Source organism: Tribolium castaneum, chromosome 3 (genome assembly GCF_031307605.1).
Source record: "Tribolium castaneum strain GA2 chromosome 3, icTriCast1.1, whole genome shotgun sequence".
NCBI classification, from domain to species: Eukaryota; Metazoa; Arthropoda; class Insecta; order Coleoptera; family Tenebrionidae; genus Tribolium; species Tribolium castaneum.
In genome coordinates this window covers 19,875,828-19,890,611 of record NC_087396.1, presented here as the reverse complement: position 1 = coordinate 19,890,611, position 14,784 = coordinate 19,875,828, and the positions used below count along the sequence as shown (strand labels likewise).

At 36.5% G+C, this 14,784-nt stretch overlaps 3 protein-coding genes and 1 pseudogene across 3 annotated transcripts; 1 reads left to right on the top strand and 3 right to left on the bottom strand.

The window, feature by feature from the left end:
• Window positions 1-1,365: 1,365 nt before the first annotated feature.
• Window positions 1,366-3,613, bottom strand: LOC100141923 (sodium-coupled monocarboxylate transporter 1-like). The gene is made up of 9 exons (XM_064355395.1): window positions 3,513-3,613; window positions 3,266-3,462; window positions 2,942-3,219; window positions 2,666-2,888; window positions 2,473-2,613; window positions 2,210-2,428; window positions 1,897-2,164; window positions 1,673-1,848; window positions 1,366-1,620 (listed from the first exon to the last, which is right to left on the bottom strand). Exons 2-9 carry the CDS (start codon window positions 3,451-3,453, stop codon window positions 1,377-1,379), a joined length of 1,737 nt encoding a protein of 578 aa, XP_064211465.1. The 5' UTR covers window positions 3,454-3,462; window positions 3,513-3,613; the 3' UTR covers window positions 1,366-1,376.
• Window positions 3,614-3,758: 145 nt separating this feature from the next.
• LOC103313610 (sodium-coupled monocarboxylate transporter 1-like) lies at window positions 3,759-6,216 on the bottom strand (annotated as a pseudogene).
• Window positions 6,217-6,323: 107 nt separating this feature from the next.
• Window positions 6,324-8,478, bottom strand: LOC659025 (RING finger protein nhl-1). Its single transcript, XM_965364.5, has 4 exons — window positions 8,306-8,478; window positions 7,859-8,258; window positions 7,487-7,810; window positions 6,324-7,445 (listed from the first exon to the last, which is right to left on the bottom strand). The coding sequence occupies exons 1-4, from the start codon at window positions 8,413-8,415 to the stop codon at window positions 6,414-6,416; spliced, it is 1,866 nt and encodes a 621-aa protein (XP_970457.1). The 5' UTR covers window positions 8,416-8,478; the 3' UTR covers window positions 6,324-6,413.
• Window positions 8,479-10,561: 2,083 nt separating this feature from the next.
• On the top strand, window positions 10,562-14,116 carry LOC659107 (uncharacterized protein). Its single transcript, XM_965439.4, has 6 exons — window positions 10,562-10,801; window positions 10,856-11,014; window positions 12,843-13,096; window positions 13,143-13,506; window positions 13,555-13,701; window positions 13,751-14,116. Exons 3-6 carry the CDS (start codon window positions 12,844-12,846, stop codon window positions 13,821-13,823), a joined length of 837 nt encoding a protein of 278 aa, XP_970532.1. The 5' UTR covers window positions 10,562-10,801; window positions 10,856-11,014; window position 12,843; the 3' UTR covers window positions 13,824-14,116.
• Window positions 14,117-14,784: the final 668 nt, after the last annotated feature.

Below are 14,784 nucleotides of genomic sequence, written 5' to 3'. Positions count from 1 at the left end.
CACAGTTTTAAAGCCTCCAATCGTCGTGTAAATAATGCAAATACTGCTAACGAAGATTGTGATGTAGTGTAACTTAAAGCCAGTAACTGAAGACATACAATTTTTATGTGTAATAAATTGTGATTGAATGGAAACCTGCAGACAGGGCAAGGGCCGGTGCATACATCGTCATGGAGATAAAAAAGAAGCAACCAGTAATGAAAATGGCAGACACCAATCGTCTACATCTCCTATCAAATCTTTTCTCTAAATATTCGTACGAAGTAGAAATCTCCAAATTGTATAAAACAGGCAAATAAATGAACCTATTTGCGAAAAACGCCAAAATGTAGCTGAAAGCGCATAACAAAATATATGCACCAAAGTTGTAAACTTCAGAACAAAATCCTAATACCACCATCGGCGAACAATTACTGTAATTAAAAGATGCAAAAATGAATAACTACGCACTAAGTACCCCGCTATTAGTGAGATAGCAACAGGGAAAGCTCCCATTTTTCTTGTCCCTTGCAAATACTGCGATGGGTTTGATTGTTTGCTTTTTGCAAAATATCCAAAATAGATCCCAATTAGCAAACTGAAAATAAGGATCAGGATAAAAATAAGGTAATCGTACCACAGTAGCGTGAGCACGGTTGCTTCCATTGTTGTTATCTAGACTGGACTGTTTTTAAATAAAATGCCGTACTGCACTTATTAAGCACGCGCTTTTATTATTAAACCTTAAAAAGACAATGAATCAGAATTGGGTCGCCTATTTTAATGTTTCACATTTTATAATAAATTATCAACTTTCATTATTATTTATTAGTACGTATTACGTAGGGTTTCCAGTATTACGTACATACGTACGTATTAACAATAATCTTTAATGGTTACATGAAAATTTAAAACGTTATCAAAACACTGGAATACTGTAGTTTCAAATGGTACTAGAACTTTGCAATCAAAGAAAAATAGAAACAATACTGACTAATTTTTAGGTTTTTTACTGTAGTAATTATTTTTATTTGTTGTGATTATGAAATTAGAAACAATGAAGAAAGAATGTACACAACAGATATCAGCAAAAAAAACGAAAATAAATATGAAATGTAAGTAATATCTTTAGTGGTATCTTTATTCAACGAGTAAATATTTAAAAAAGCGCCGCATTTTCCAATATAACAATTTATAGGTAAGGATGAGTAACAGCTTTCTCATAAAATAAAGAATGTTTCAGTGTTGCAATAATTTATTTCGCAAAAACCACCTGTTTTTAATTACAACAACTTCAAAAAACTTAAAATTAATAAAATGTGATTTTATACCTAAAACTCAAGAGGTACTAGGTGTGCTGATGAGATAATAAGTACGAAATTTGATTAAAAAAAATATTATTCAGTGGATGTGTCGACATTCGAATATTTTACAGATTTATGATGTTCATTTTGTTTCTTATCTAATAAAAATCGACAAACAGGACTGATGAGCTCCTTTTGGACTACGACTGGATCATTTTTGTTTGTCACATAACTAATAACTAAAGCTGAAATTATAGCTACACCAACACAAATAGTGGAAAAATAAAAAAAGGAAATTCGAAATATGAATGGCGCCTTGTATGTATCGGCTGGATTACTAAAAAAGAATAGAATTCAAAACACGTAAAGTACAACATTATCATACTAACTTTATAGTTTCATTCAACCAAAAGCTAGTTGGTGTAGTTTGATTGAATGAGTAACATCCATTGGTTGAAAGCGGTTTTAAGGGATGTTTTATCATATTATTCATCTGATAATAAGTAGCGGGACAAGCTATACTCAGTCCAACAATAAGAGCTAACACAGTCCCGTAGAAAGCACCCTAATAACATTTATTTAAAAAAAAGTGTTTGAATTTTTTCGAGCTTACGGTGGCGTTAACTTTTGGGAAAAAAAGTCCGGCGGAAAATATGCCTAAAATTGGACCACACAAAACTCCCAGTATCATTAGAATAAACCCAAAAATTGTTTTTGTTTGATGTATCACGAAAACTATAAGAGCACAGACAATTCCTACTCCAACAACAATGAGTTTCAAAGTCTTGCCAGCTTTGCGTTCCGAAATATTCCCCAAAAATTTACTAAATATGTCTGAGTAAAGGGAACTCGCTATAGAGTTTAGCATTGCTGATTGAACACTAAAAAAAATAATAGAGCAAATTACAAAAAGTTTGCACCTCAACCTTAAGCTTGAGCAAAACATTGCAGCAATAAAAATTCCAGTCACACCTGGGACCCTTTTCCCCATGTCTAACACAAAATATGGCAGTAACTGGTCTGGAGATTCTATGAAACCTGCTTTGTAAGGATCGCAGTTTGCATATCTAGCGTACATTGTCAGTCCAAGAGAAACATAAGTTACGATCATAAGAAAGTCTCCTATCAAGAAGCCAATAAATGCTCTACAATAATTAATGTAGCAATGTTCAGTTCAGAAATTATTTACTTCGTGGCCTCTTTAAAACTACGCAAAGACCGCATCTTTTGAACACAAACTTGGTCAACACAAGTAATGGCAGTCAAATCTATGGTGTAACCAATCAGCATGACCCAGAAACTATCATGTATTGTTGGGTTTGGATCAAGTCTAGAATTTATAAGTTGCAGAGATTTCGTACAATTATTGCAAAATAAAATACTTCAAAATATCTAGCCTTCCACTAGTGATACCTTTATGCCAAACCTCCGCTAAACCGTCTTTCGATCTTATCCCAAGTCCCAAAACAATTATCAAAGTTACGGCCACTACCATATACTGGAGTACGTCTGTCCAAATTACAGTTTTAAAGCCTCCAATACTTGTGTAAAAAATGCAAATACTACTAACGAAAATTGTAATGAGGTGTAACTTGAAGCCCGTAACTGAAGACATACATAATTTTTTTATGTGTAATAAATTGTAATTGAATGGAAACCTGCAGAGAGGGCAAGGGCTGGTGAATACATTGTCATAGAAAGATAAAAGGAGCAAGCCATAATAAAAAGGACCGACGCCAACCGTCTACATCTCCTATCAAATCTTTTCTCTAAATATTCATAAGACGTAGAAATATCCAAATTGTACAAAACTGGCAAATAAACGAATCGGTTTGCGAGAAACACTAGAATATAACTGAAAGCGCCTAACAAAATATATGCACCATAGCTGTACACTTCGGAAGAATATCCTAAAATTGTAGTAGGCGAACCATTACTATAATTAAGAAAACAATATTTATTTAATTATTAATTGTTTTTACCCCGCAATTAGGGAAATGGCAACAGGGAATGCTTTCATCTTGCTTGTTCCTTGCAAATACTTCGAGGGATTTGATTGTTTGCTTTTAGAAAAATAGCCAAAGTAAATCCCAATTAACAAACTGAAAAGCAGGATCAGGATAAAAATAAAGTAATCGTACCACATTAACGTGAGCAAGGTTGCTTCCATTGTTGTTATCTAGACAAAGTAGTTTTAAAAATAAAATGTTATACGTTTCTTACACATACCTATGCTTTTTTATATTATTTAAACATGAAACCAATGAATCAGAATTAGGTGACCTTTTTTAAAAATCTATTCACAGTTTGTTATACCAAAAGGTGTGCATATATACGTAAAAATATAAAATTTGCAATCATTAAGGCATATATAAGTAGAAGAATATAATTATTATTTAAATGGGTCGCTAAAATAATCGTTGTCAGCAGGCAACGATAACGTTTAAAGTATTTAACACTCAAATACGGTAGTGTGTTATTTCATGTAGTTTGATGTGGATTTTATTAGAATAAAAAATGCTTCAGTGGTACAATAATTTATTTCACCAGATTTTTATTTCTCTCCAAAAGAAAAAACACGCCTATTACGTAAAATTACGTCAAATAATTAAAAAAATGTACTGAGTCAATAAATTATAAATTTAATCCCATATTATAGTAAAAAAAATTACTCAATGAAATCGTCGGATATTTTATCGACATTTGAGTATTTCACTGATTTATGACGTTCATTTCCTTTCTGATGTACTAAAAATTGACAAACCGGACTGATGAGATCCTTTTGTACTACGACTGGATCATTTTTGTTTGTTACATAACTATAAAGCTGAAATTATGGTTACGCCAACACAAATAGTGGAAAAATAAAAAAAGGAAATTCGAAATATGAATGGCGTCTTGTATGTATCGGCTGGATTACTAAAAAAGAATAGAATTCAAAACACGTAAAGTACAACATTATCATACTAACTTTATAGTTTCATTCAACCAAAAGCTAGCTGACGTAGTTTGATTGAATGAGTAACATCCACTGGTCGAAAGCGGTTTTAAGGGATGTTTTATCATATTATTCATCTGATAATAAGTAGCGGGACAAGCTATACTCAGTCCAACAATAAGAGCTAACACAGTCCCAGAGAAAGCACCCTAATAACATTTATTTGAAAAAAATGTGTTTGAATTTTTTCGAGCTTACGGTGGCGTTAACTTTCGGGAAGAAAAGTCCAGCGGAAAATATGCCTAAAACTGGCCCACACAATACTCTCAATGACATTAAAATGAAACCAAATATTGTTCCTATTTGATGAATCACGAATACTAGAAGAGCACACACAATTCCTACTCCAACAACAATTATTTGTAAAGTCTTCCCAGCTTTCCGTTCTGAAGTATTCCCCAAAAATTTACTAAATATATCTGAGTAAAGAGAGTTAGCAATAGAATTTAACAATGCTGATTGAACACTGTAAAAAATACATAGAGCAAATTATAAAATTTTTGTGTTTCGACCTCAAACTTTGCAGCAACAAAAATTCCAGGCACACCTGGGAGATTTTTCCCCATGTCTAACACAAAATATGGTAGTAACTGGTCAGGAGATTCTATTAAACCGGCTTTGAAGGGATCGCAGTTTGCATATCTAGCGTACATTGTCAGTCCAAGCAAAACATAAATTACGATAAGAAGAACGCCACCTATCAAGAAGTAAACAAATGCTCTATAATAATTAATGTAGCAATGTTCATTTCAGTAATTGCTTTCTTTGTGGCCTCTTTAAAACTACGCAATGACCGCATCTTTTGAACACAAACTTGGTCAACACAAGTAATGGCAGTAAAATCTATAGTGAAACCAATCAGCATGACCCAGAAACTGTCATGTATTGTTGGATTTGGGTTAAAATCTAAAATTACAAGTTGCAGGGATTTCGTACAATTATTGCAAAATAAAATACTTAAAAATATCTAGCCTTCCACTAGTGACACCTTTATGCCAAACCTCCGCTAAACCCTCCTTCGATCTTATCCCAAGTCCCAAAACAATTATCAAAGTTGTGGCAACTACCATAAACTGAAGTACGTCTGTCCAAATTACGGTTTTAAAACCTCCAATAGTTGTGTAAAAAATGCAAATACTACTAACGAAGATTGTAATAAGGTGTAGCTTGAAGCCAGTAACTAATACATATGTTTTGTTTTATTTTATAATCAGCCTTGGATGCAAACCTGCAGAAAGGGCAAGGGCTGGCGAATATATATATCATCATAGAAAGATAAAAGGAGCAAGACGTAATAAAAAGGACAGAAGCCAACCGTCTACATCTCCTATCAAATCTTTTCTCTAAATATTCATAAGACGTAGAAATATCCAAATTGTACAAAACAGGCAAATAAATGAATCGGTTTGCGAGAAACACTAGAATATAGCTGAAAGCGCCTAACAAAATGTATGCACCAAAGCTGTACACTTCGGAAGAATATCCTAGGATTATAGTAGGCGAACCATTACTATAAAAAATTTAAAAAAATAATCAATTGATTTGTTAATTCTTTTTACCCCGCAATTAAAGAAATAGCAACAGGGAATGCTTTCATCTTGCTTGTTCCTTGCAAATATGGATTTGATTGTTTGCTTTTGGTAAAATAACCAAAGTAAATCCCAATTAACAAACTGAAAAGCAGGATCATGACAAAAATAAGGTAATCGTACCACAATAGCGTGAGCAAGGTTGCTCCCATTGTTGCAATCTAGACAAAACTTTATGTGGTGCTATATTTAAGTAAGTACATTTCATATGGAAAAATAACAAAAATAATGCGTATAAAGGTTTTAACCATATAAGTAACGAATAAGAATTAAGTGAATTTACCCCGGAGTTCACTTTTTTAAATGTATCTTATCATTTGCAAAATAATAAATATGTATGAAAATGTTAACGTTGCACTAAAGTGTTTGGGAAAATGCGATTTCCCACATGAGCAATTTGTTTACGATATAACTTTGTCGCTGATGGGAAAATAACCGGGGAATAGCCATGGGTACAAAAAATATTTTTTATTAATGTACAAATACGTAAATTACAAAACAAAACCGACCCTACACCAGAAAATAGAAACAAATAACCAGCTTTTAATAAATCCTCAACGAGCGTGTCTTGCTATCAGCCACAACGATATCCAAATCACTCGTCACACAAATCCCCGAAACCCACCCAAACCCGTCACTACCCTGACTGGACCCCCCAAAAATTTTCGCGACACTTCCATCAGGCTTAAAAATTTGCACCCTCCCATTACCCCCATCGCCGACCAAAATAAACCCTGCAGAATCAACAGCTACGACCTCAGCCGACCTAAACTGCCCCTTCCCTCGCCCCAAGGCCCCAAACTCGTGCAACTTCCTTCCGTCCAAGTAAAAAATCTTAATTCTGTGATTCCCCGTATCGGCCACGATTATCTTATCGCCGCTCATTGCCACCCCCGTTGGCATATTCAACGTGGTTTTGTTGCCCACCGTGCCGATGGTGGAGATATGCTCCCCTGTCTGGGGGTTAATTATTATGATCCTGTCGTTCCCGCTGTCACAAATCACAAGTTCGTCGCCGGGGCCCACGGCAATGCCGTCAGGGCTGCGGACTTTCCCGGGACCATTTCCTTTCGAAAGCAAGTCTCTTAGGTAGTCCCTGCTTTTGGAGAAGACGTGAATGCAGTGCTTCCATTTGTCCGAAACGTAGATTTCTTGACGGGTTTTGGAAAATGCAATGCCTTGGGGGTACAACATCTCGGAGGAAATTAATCTCCCTTCGAGTTTTCTTCGGTCCCGGTTTAGGATCAGCACAGTGTGGGTGTCGGTTGCGGTGATATAAAGCAAGCGGTTGTCCCACGGAGGCACTCCAACGTTTGCCGGCCGTGGACATTTGTTCCAAACTAATTTCGGGACAAACGATCGGTTTTTGTAATAGTGACTTGCTGATTCGAATCGTTCTAAAGAGTTAGTGCTTCGGGTCGAATTTTCGTTATCACACACGTCTGAATAAATCCCTTCCGTGTCCTGGTCCAGTTTGAATGTTTCTGGGTCAAAAATAACGCGAGCTTCGCCGTAGTGTCTAACTATGGAGAGAAGCCGTGACGTCTCCTTATGCAAATTCATGAAACTAAAAACCTATACAAAAAATCAAGGACCAGTCTAGGACCCGTACGAACCTTTCCCGGAGAATTTTCCATAACGTTAGACGCCAGTTTATTTTTCAAATCCCCAATTTTGCGACTGATTGTGGCATGATTTAATTTACCTTCGCGCACAATTGACTCGACTTCCTTCAAAACCCTCTCCTCGTCCATCCTCAACAATTCGATTTTACGCTCAGTCGCTTCTTTAACGTTATCAATTAATTGTCCGCACCGATTCTCAAAACTCTCCAACTTGTGATCAAGCCTAATTTTCGACTCTTCAACTTGTTTAATTAAAATCGAAACGTTCGATTCCAGTTCGGACAAATGCTCGCTCCAACAAACATTGCAAAAAACCTACAATGAATTTCCGCAATCTCACGAGTGAATTTTCCGGGAAATCACCTGCATGCAGTGCTGACAGCACTGTTCGTCCCCTCGCGAAAAAATGTGGCATTTGACGCAACGATCGGGCTTGGAACTAACCGGCGGAATGTTACACTCAACCAGCTTTAGAACAGAGTCAATGTATAGATTTTTGGGCAAGTCGTTTAACGAATCTATGCCCTTTTCCAAACTGAATTTGTTCTGGCAGACGGGACATTTTATAGCAATTGGTTTTTTAGCCAGAACGTCTTGGCTTTCGAGACTCGCTTGCTTGAGGAGGATTTTTTTGGCCATTACGTGCGAGTGGAGACAGGGCAAGCAGAAAGTGTGCTGGCAGGGGAGCATTTTGGGGTCCGAAAGCTTCTCCAGGCATATTCCGCACTGGATTAGCTCTTCGATTGCCCCAATGGAGTCCTGCCTTTTGGAGGAGTCAAGTTATTGCCGAATTTTTCGTTAAACACTAACCTTTCCAGTCGGCGATTTCTTTGCAGGCGAACGCTTGCATTTTTACTCAGTGATTTAGATTTTGCGAAAGACTCTCGTTTAGAGGTAGCACTTTTCGGGGGAACATCCATTTTGGAAGCAATATCTTTACAAACTAAACAAACATCTAGTGTCGCAGCTTATCTCCGATTAAAGATTAAGATTGCGAATGAAATTTACAAACAATGCGATAACGATTGCTAACTATTTAGCCATTGTTCTACAAAACTGTAAACACCTCCCAGTTGATTAATTTTCAATGTTTATATTTTTTTCAGTTGCAAAATACTGCGTTCTCGGAAAACTAACGCTATCAAGATCAATTAAAATATTTATTTTTGCGTCAGACAACATAATTTTCTGTATTTGTAACACTGCAGCAGGTGCGGGCAGAATCTTTAATAAAGTTGGAAAAATATGGCTCATGGTGGTTTCAAATGCTGTTACTCTTTTCTGGTTCACATGTAACGAGATAGAACCCATAAAATCAGTAATGTCCTCTTAACCAAGATGCACATGAACTCGTCTTGAGCTGGTACTAAGCAGCACTTATTCGTCGGTACTTGGCGTAAAAAATGTGTCACCACTTGATCGATCATCGATCGGACTTGTGCGGATTCAAGATTGTGAAATTAAATCAGAAGAAAATAAATTATCGAGGAATCCGTCCGTTATATAAGAATAACAACGCAGATAACCGGTCTCGTTTGACACTTGGTCAGTAGAACTGCACCGGTTCATGTGCGACTTCTCTCAAGTACCAACCAAGCCTCCAGTGCTACTCCATTTGGCAAAAATCCACAGAAAAAATAAAGCCGCATTCAAATGTGGAAACCAAGACCGATCGCTAGGAAGCAACACCTGCTTTTTGCCAACACCACAAGAACAAACCTGGTGTTTGCGCAATTAGCTGTTACGATGCAAAAACACGAATGATACATCGCTGACGGAATTTTATTGCTATACCGTTTAATGAAAATTTGCATCGTTTTATAAGGTCAAGTTGAAACACGCGAACAAGACCCAAATGCTTCAATAATAAGCCGATAAAAAATAAGGCGGATCAAAGGTAATTCTGAGCGTCAGTAACGTGTCATTAAGGACACACTTCAATTATATACTATATTAGATTAAACAGAAAAATGCTAAAGCAGAGCTTTAAATTGCCGTCTTTAGAACGACACACCGGTTGGTAAAAACATTTCGCAAAGATGTGCTCCAGATATGCACAATAACACCAAAACAATTACCTATAAAGTGTACTTATCTGAGGTGGGTCTATATGACTTTGAATAAAATTTACATTAGAGAATAACAGGACAGGCCGGCTTAGCTTAGCAATTTTTAAGTGTTAGGAACCGTTTAAAATATGGGATACCTTGCCGCAAGCACAATCAAAATTATAGTACTAGACAATAAGCAAAAACTACGATTAAAACGCTATCAACTATCAAATAACTATATCCACCTATAAATTTGATAAAAAAAACTTTTTTCTTATGGGCATCTTCTAAAACTTGTCTCAGTTAATTTAATTTCATGGACTCCATTTCAAAACAACATTCGCTGTCAAGAAAAACCGACTGTTATAATTTATTGATAAAATAAAAGTACACACGTTTTTGTATAAATTTATTACTGTAAATACCTGTGCAACATTTTCAGCGTAAACTTCGATCGTTTTTTTAGATAATGTACTTACGTATTTGGTAATTCAGCGGCCGTTTTCCACACGACATGCGAAAGAAGTTCTGGGAGTTCCTTCGTACTTCAAACTAATTAATTTAATTAAAGGGACATGTTTAATTCATTTTCATCTACTATAAAGTTAAGTAGCCATTTCAGCACATATTCCGCCGTTGCTTAACAAATCAGTAAAATGAATTATTAATTTCTCGGATCGTTACAAAGTTGGAGTAAAATGTAAATCAGATCAGGGGTTTTGCAAAGTTAGGTTTTTTAATTGATGGAAGGAATTATAAAACACGGCTACTTAAACCCAGCATAGCGAAGAATTAATTTTACAAAATATTTACGCTTAACCATCCACTGTATCAATTCACTTGCAATCCTCAGCCAGTCATTAGCAAGTTATGTATTACGTAATTAGTTACATTAATTAAACATATGTAAACGATGCCATTTTTCAAAATTACGATAACTTGTAATTATGGCAATAAACCCAGACTAATACCTCGAATTGTAACGATGTTTCTTAAACAAGTGTGGGATTGACTAATATGTAAATCAATTTGTAGCCGACAGAATCGTACGAATTAATTTTACAACTGATAAATGATAACACCGTTCCAAGTGTAAAAAACGCCGGTGGTCTACTTAAACTCGCAGCCCTGAAGCGAACACTGGTTCAGTAAGTTCAGCAGACGACATCCTGAAACGGTGACAGGGTAGAGCTTCAATACTGCAGAAGAATTGGCCGACGCACATACATCACGGACTCGGTCACCGGAGTAGAGAGTGAGTCGCAATCGCAAGCGAATAATCCACGGTTAAACACCGACCAGTCTTCAGTGGTTTAGCAAAACCAACCACTTTGCTCCAACCACGACAATTGAGACGTCAACGGAATGAAGGTGCAGGAAGGGTGCAGTGTAGTTCGAGCTTCAGGATTTATTTTCTCACCAACGGAGGGCGAAGATTTCGACTTGTAGGAGATCCACAAATACCAAGGTAAAAATTTTTGTAATTAATTTTTTCTTGATTCGTTTTAAATTGCGTATTTTCTTTTCTGCTCCTAATGAGCAGTCTATTTTCCTGGAATTTATTATGTGGTTTCCAAACCACCAGAAATTCCAACATTTGGTCCACAGCCATAAATCTTATGCAAGAATACGGTGCAGCACGTTTTCAAAATAGCAGATTCACTCTCAACGCCACGTTTCGTGCGACAGTAACAATGTAAGAATTTTAGGCCAGTGACAGGTCATTATTGTTGATGCTAATTTTTGAATTCCGGAAATATCGCGATTATTGCGATAAATAATTCATTGTTTTAATATCATTCGCGAACGGTACCGTCGCAGTCTAACAACCAACTGTAAAAATTCATTTGCAACAACTACCATCATTTTGTAATTACTCCGGGTTGGTTCTGCGATTTTTTTCATCTTGTACAGTTAATTCAGACCTGACTTCAATTCGTATATATGCAAATTGAAAATTATCTATGTAGATCAAGCTGTTAATAACGTGTTTATTGCATTGCTAGCGATGTCAACTCGATAATGATAGTTCATCGATGCGATCGAGGCACGTGCACATTAATTGATTATTCATTCTTTGAAAGCAATCATCTCGATTTGGCGGAATTAAGTGCAATTATCCTCGGACTCAACTAAGCCGAAATTCATTATAAATTCTACGGAAAGTAAAATAAATGATCTAAGTTCCAGTCCGCTGTCTACAAATTCTTTCGCATACATGGCCATAATTGCCAAACAAAAAGTGCTCCTCTCATTCAAGCCTACTTGTCCCTAGATTCGTAGGTGTGTAGGTACAAATACGGAACAAACAATGTAAATCATACATTCAAGTAGGTCTACATTTTGAAACTTCCTGCGCCACGGACTGTGATCGACTATTAAGTAGTCGAATCGATTTCTTATTATTTTGGGACACGTTAGGTGAAATTCACGTTCGTGTCTGGCGAACAAATTAGCCGAAAAAATTCCGATTTGTACTTATAAATAATTCTGTCAGTGAACCGTACCATAGCCCTGGTCAGGTTCTGCCAAATAAATCAGTCCCACCTAAATCTTGTTATTTTTAGTCCCTATCTGTGCTCCATCGATCACAGCCAATCAATCATTTTCGCATTTCTATCGCCACTTACATCATCCGAATAAAAAACCTGGAATTCGATCCATATAGGTGGTGCCTCGAATTTTTTCTCGTACCTGTTTTACATAACACGTTTCGCATCTTAATACCGAACTCGTTTAAGTATCGAACCTTTTCGCAAATTGCACCTGACCGACATTCCGACTTGACCAAAATAAAAAAATACCAGGAACCACCAATAAGTAGTTCACGATCGCGTGCCTCTTACATAACCGTTAGCGCTTTTAATTATTGTCAATGGGGAATTTTCGTAAAAACTTTCGCAACTTCCAGACTATAATTCACCCACTTAAGCTCATTGGCCGCTTTTGGTAGTGTGATAACGGGGCTTTGTTTCACGAACGTGAGGAAACTGCCGGAGCAGACGGTCGAGAATGGAAAAACGCCCTACAAAAATGGCACGAGAGTTCGAAGCCGTCGTGGAATTTGCAAAACGCATCAAGGTTGTGGAACTTGTTCCACGTTGCGTAATGACTTGCATGTAAAAATCCGGCGTTTCCCGGTTTTCTGAAATTGAGCGAACTGATTCGCGCCGTTAGAACATTTCTAAGTTTATATTTATTGGAGATCGTCTTCGTAGCGGGTTTTTCTAAGGCTAATTTATAGTTTTGGACTGAAAAAACTGTTTATCTGACCTCGCAAATCGTTCAATTTCCAGCATGAAGATATCATCATTCACAAGACACACTAATGCCATATCCCTCGTAGTTTTATCTCTCCTATTACCCTTAAGCCTATCCAAGGAGGAGGCGCACTCTAGGCAGAAAAGAATACTGTGGGTAACAGCCGATGGTCGGCTGGCTTTACCCCCAGGCACGACTCTAGTCATCACCCCGTCTCTTTCGTTGCCATTTGTTCGCTACCCCCCAGATGGATTTTTCTCAAACATGACAGTCAGTCTGCCCTTTACAAGTGAGTCCCTTCATCGGAATTATTTTTATTCCAGTTTTGCTTTTAGTTGATTTTAACAAACTCGGGTTAACCGATAATGAGAACCCCTTTGGCGTTATCCCCCCTGTTCTGGCCCGTTCCATGGGCAGAGCAGCCGGTGGAATTTTAGCAGATTACGTCGGAAGCTTGCTCGACCACAGACGAAGTAAAAGCAAAAGATCGATTGAGGAAACGGCACCACAACCCCCCGAACAATACAAACATGCCTTTCACGGAGGCGAGAGAGCACTGTTGTACGTTGTCTTAGAAGAATTCTTAGAGAATTTCGGGATGAACGGAAAAGCCTGTCTTTTGAGGGCTATTTGTGAAGTGCACGCGCACCCTATGACAAACTTCGGACTGGTTGGAGAAATGTTAAAGTTGTTTTTATCGTAAGTGCACTTCACTCGCTTTTTGAATTTTTAATTTTTGATTTTTAGAGCTAGCAAATCGCCGTATTCGCAGTTACTTAGCGAATACGTTGAAGCGGAAAATGCCGGACGTGGGAAGTCGGGGCCTTCGGAATGTTGGCCCTACATGAAAGATTGTCCCAAGTCTTTATTCCTTCCCAAGCACAATCATTACAGGTATTTTACATTGACAATTTTTTTGGAAAATCTAATCGATTTTTTTCAGTGAATCAGAGGACGAAAATGTGATCGACGAAGCAAACAAAGTTACCTACAATCCCACAGTAAAAAATATGTAGTGACTCAAAAATAGTGATAAAATTTTAAACGGGTGAGATTTCAACTAAGTCAAAGACGTGATGAGCAATTGATGTGTACATAAGCGAAGAATTGCTCGCAATAATTTTAGTGTATTCGTACGGCATTAACTTCTAATGACTGACCATAATCAAATTATTGTGCTATATGAGTGCTCAGTGTATTATAGAAACAATCGCTTGTTGAAGAATTTTTATTTATTTAACTATTTATTGTATCAGATTATTTTTATTTGTACAGTGCATGAGAACATGTAAATACATTTACCATAAAAGCTGTTTGTTTTATTGAGACTTTCAGTAGCTAATAAATGATGATATCCGAAATAACTTATTTTATTTATTAACTTAAGCCATTTATTATTACAAACTTTGAACTTAGGCGATATATAACGGTGGAATTTAGAGGATGATATACTACTGCACTTAACCTGCTTCCAGAACTGATGAGAAATAACGCCGTTAAACATTTGCCAACAACATTTCGTATCCACTTTCCGTCTTCGTAACGTATGAATTTAAATTTTTATACGGCGCAAATTAACATTCCGGTACTCATAAATCTTACTTCCACCTGCTATTAGACAACAGGTGCTTTGCACCAAAAAAAGATTATAAATAATTTCACTCCGCCTCAGACGAGTGAAAGTAAAATATTTATGCCGTCACAACACAATGTTTTTCTCTCTCAGGGTGGATTTTACAACTGAATATTTAAAAATTTAAGTACATTTCAGTTTTGTTTGCACATTTCTTGTATGAATAAAATTAATAAATTCCTTAAAAATCTTTCTATAATAAATGATCGACGTAAACTTTTTTTAATACATAATTATCACTTTTGTAAACCATTTATTGACCATTAAATATTTAAATAAATTTGTAAAAATGGAAGCAACAACTTGTTTTTTTTTTTTTGAAGAAACACCCTATATTTTTTTCA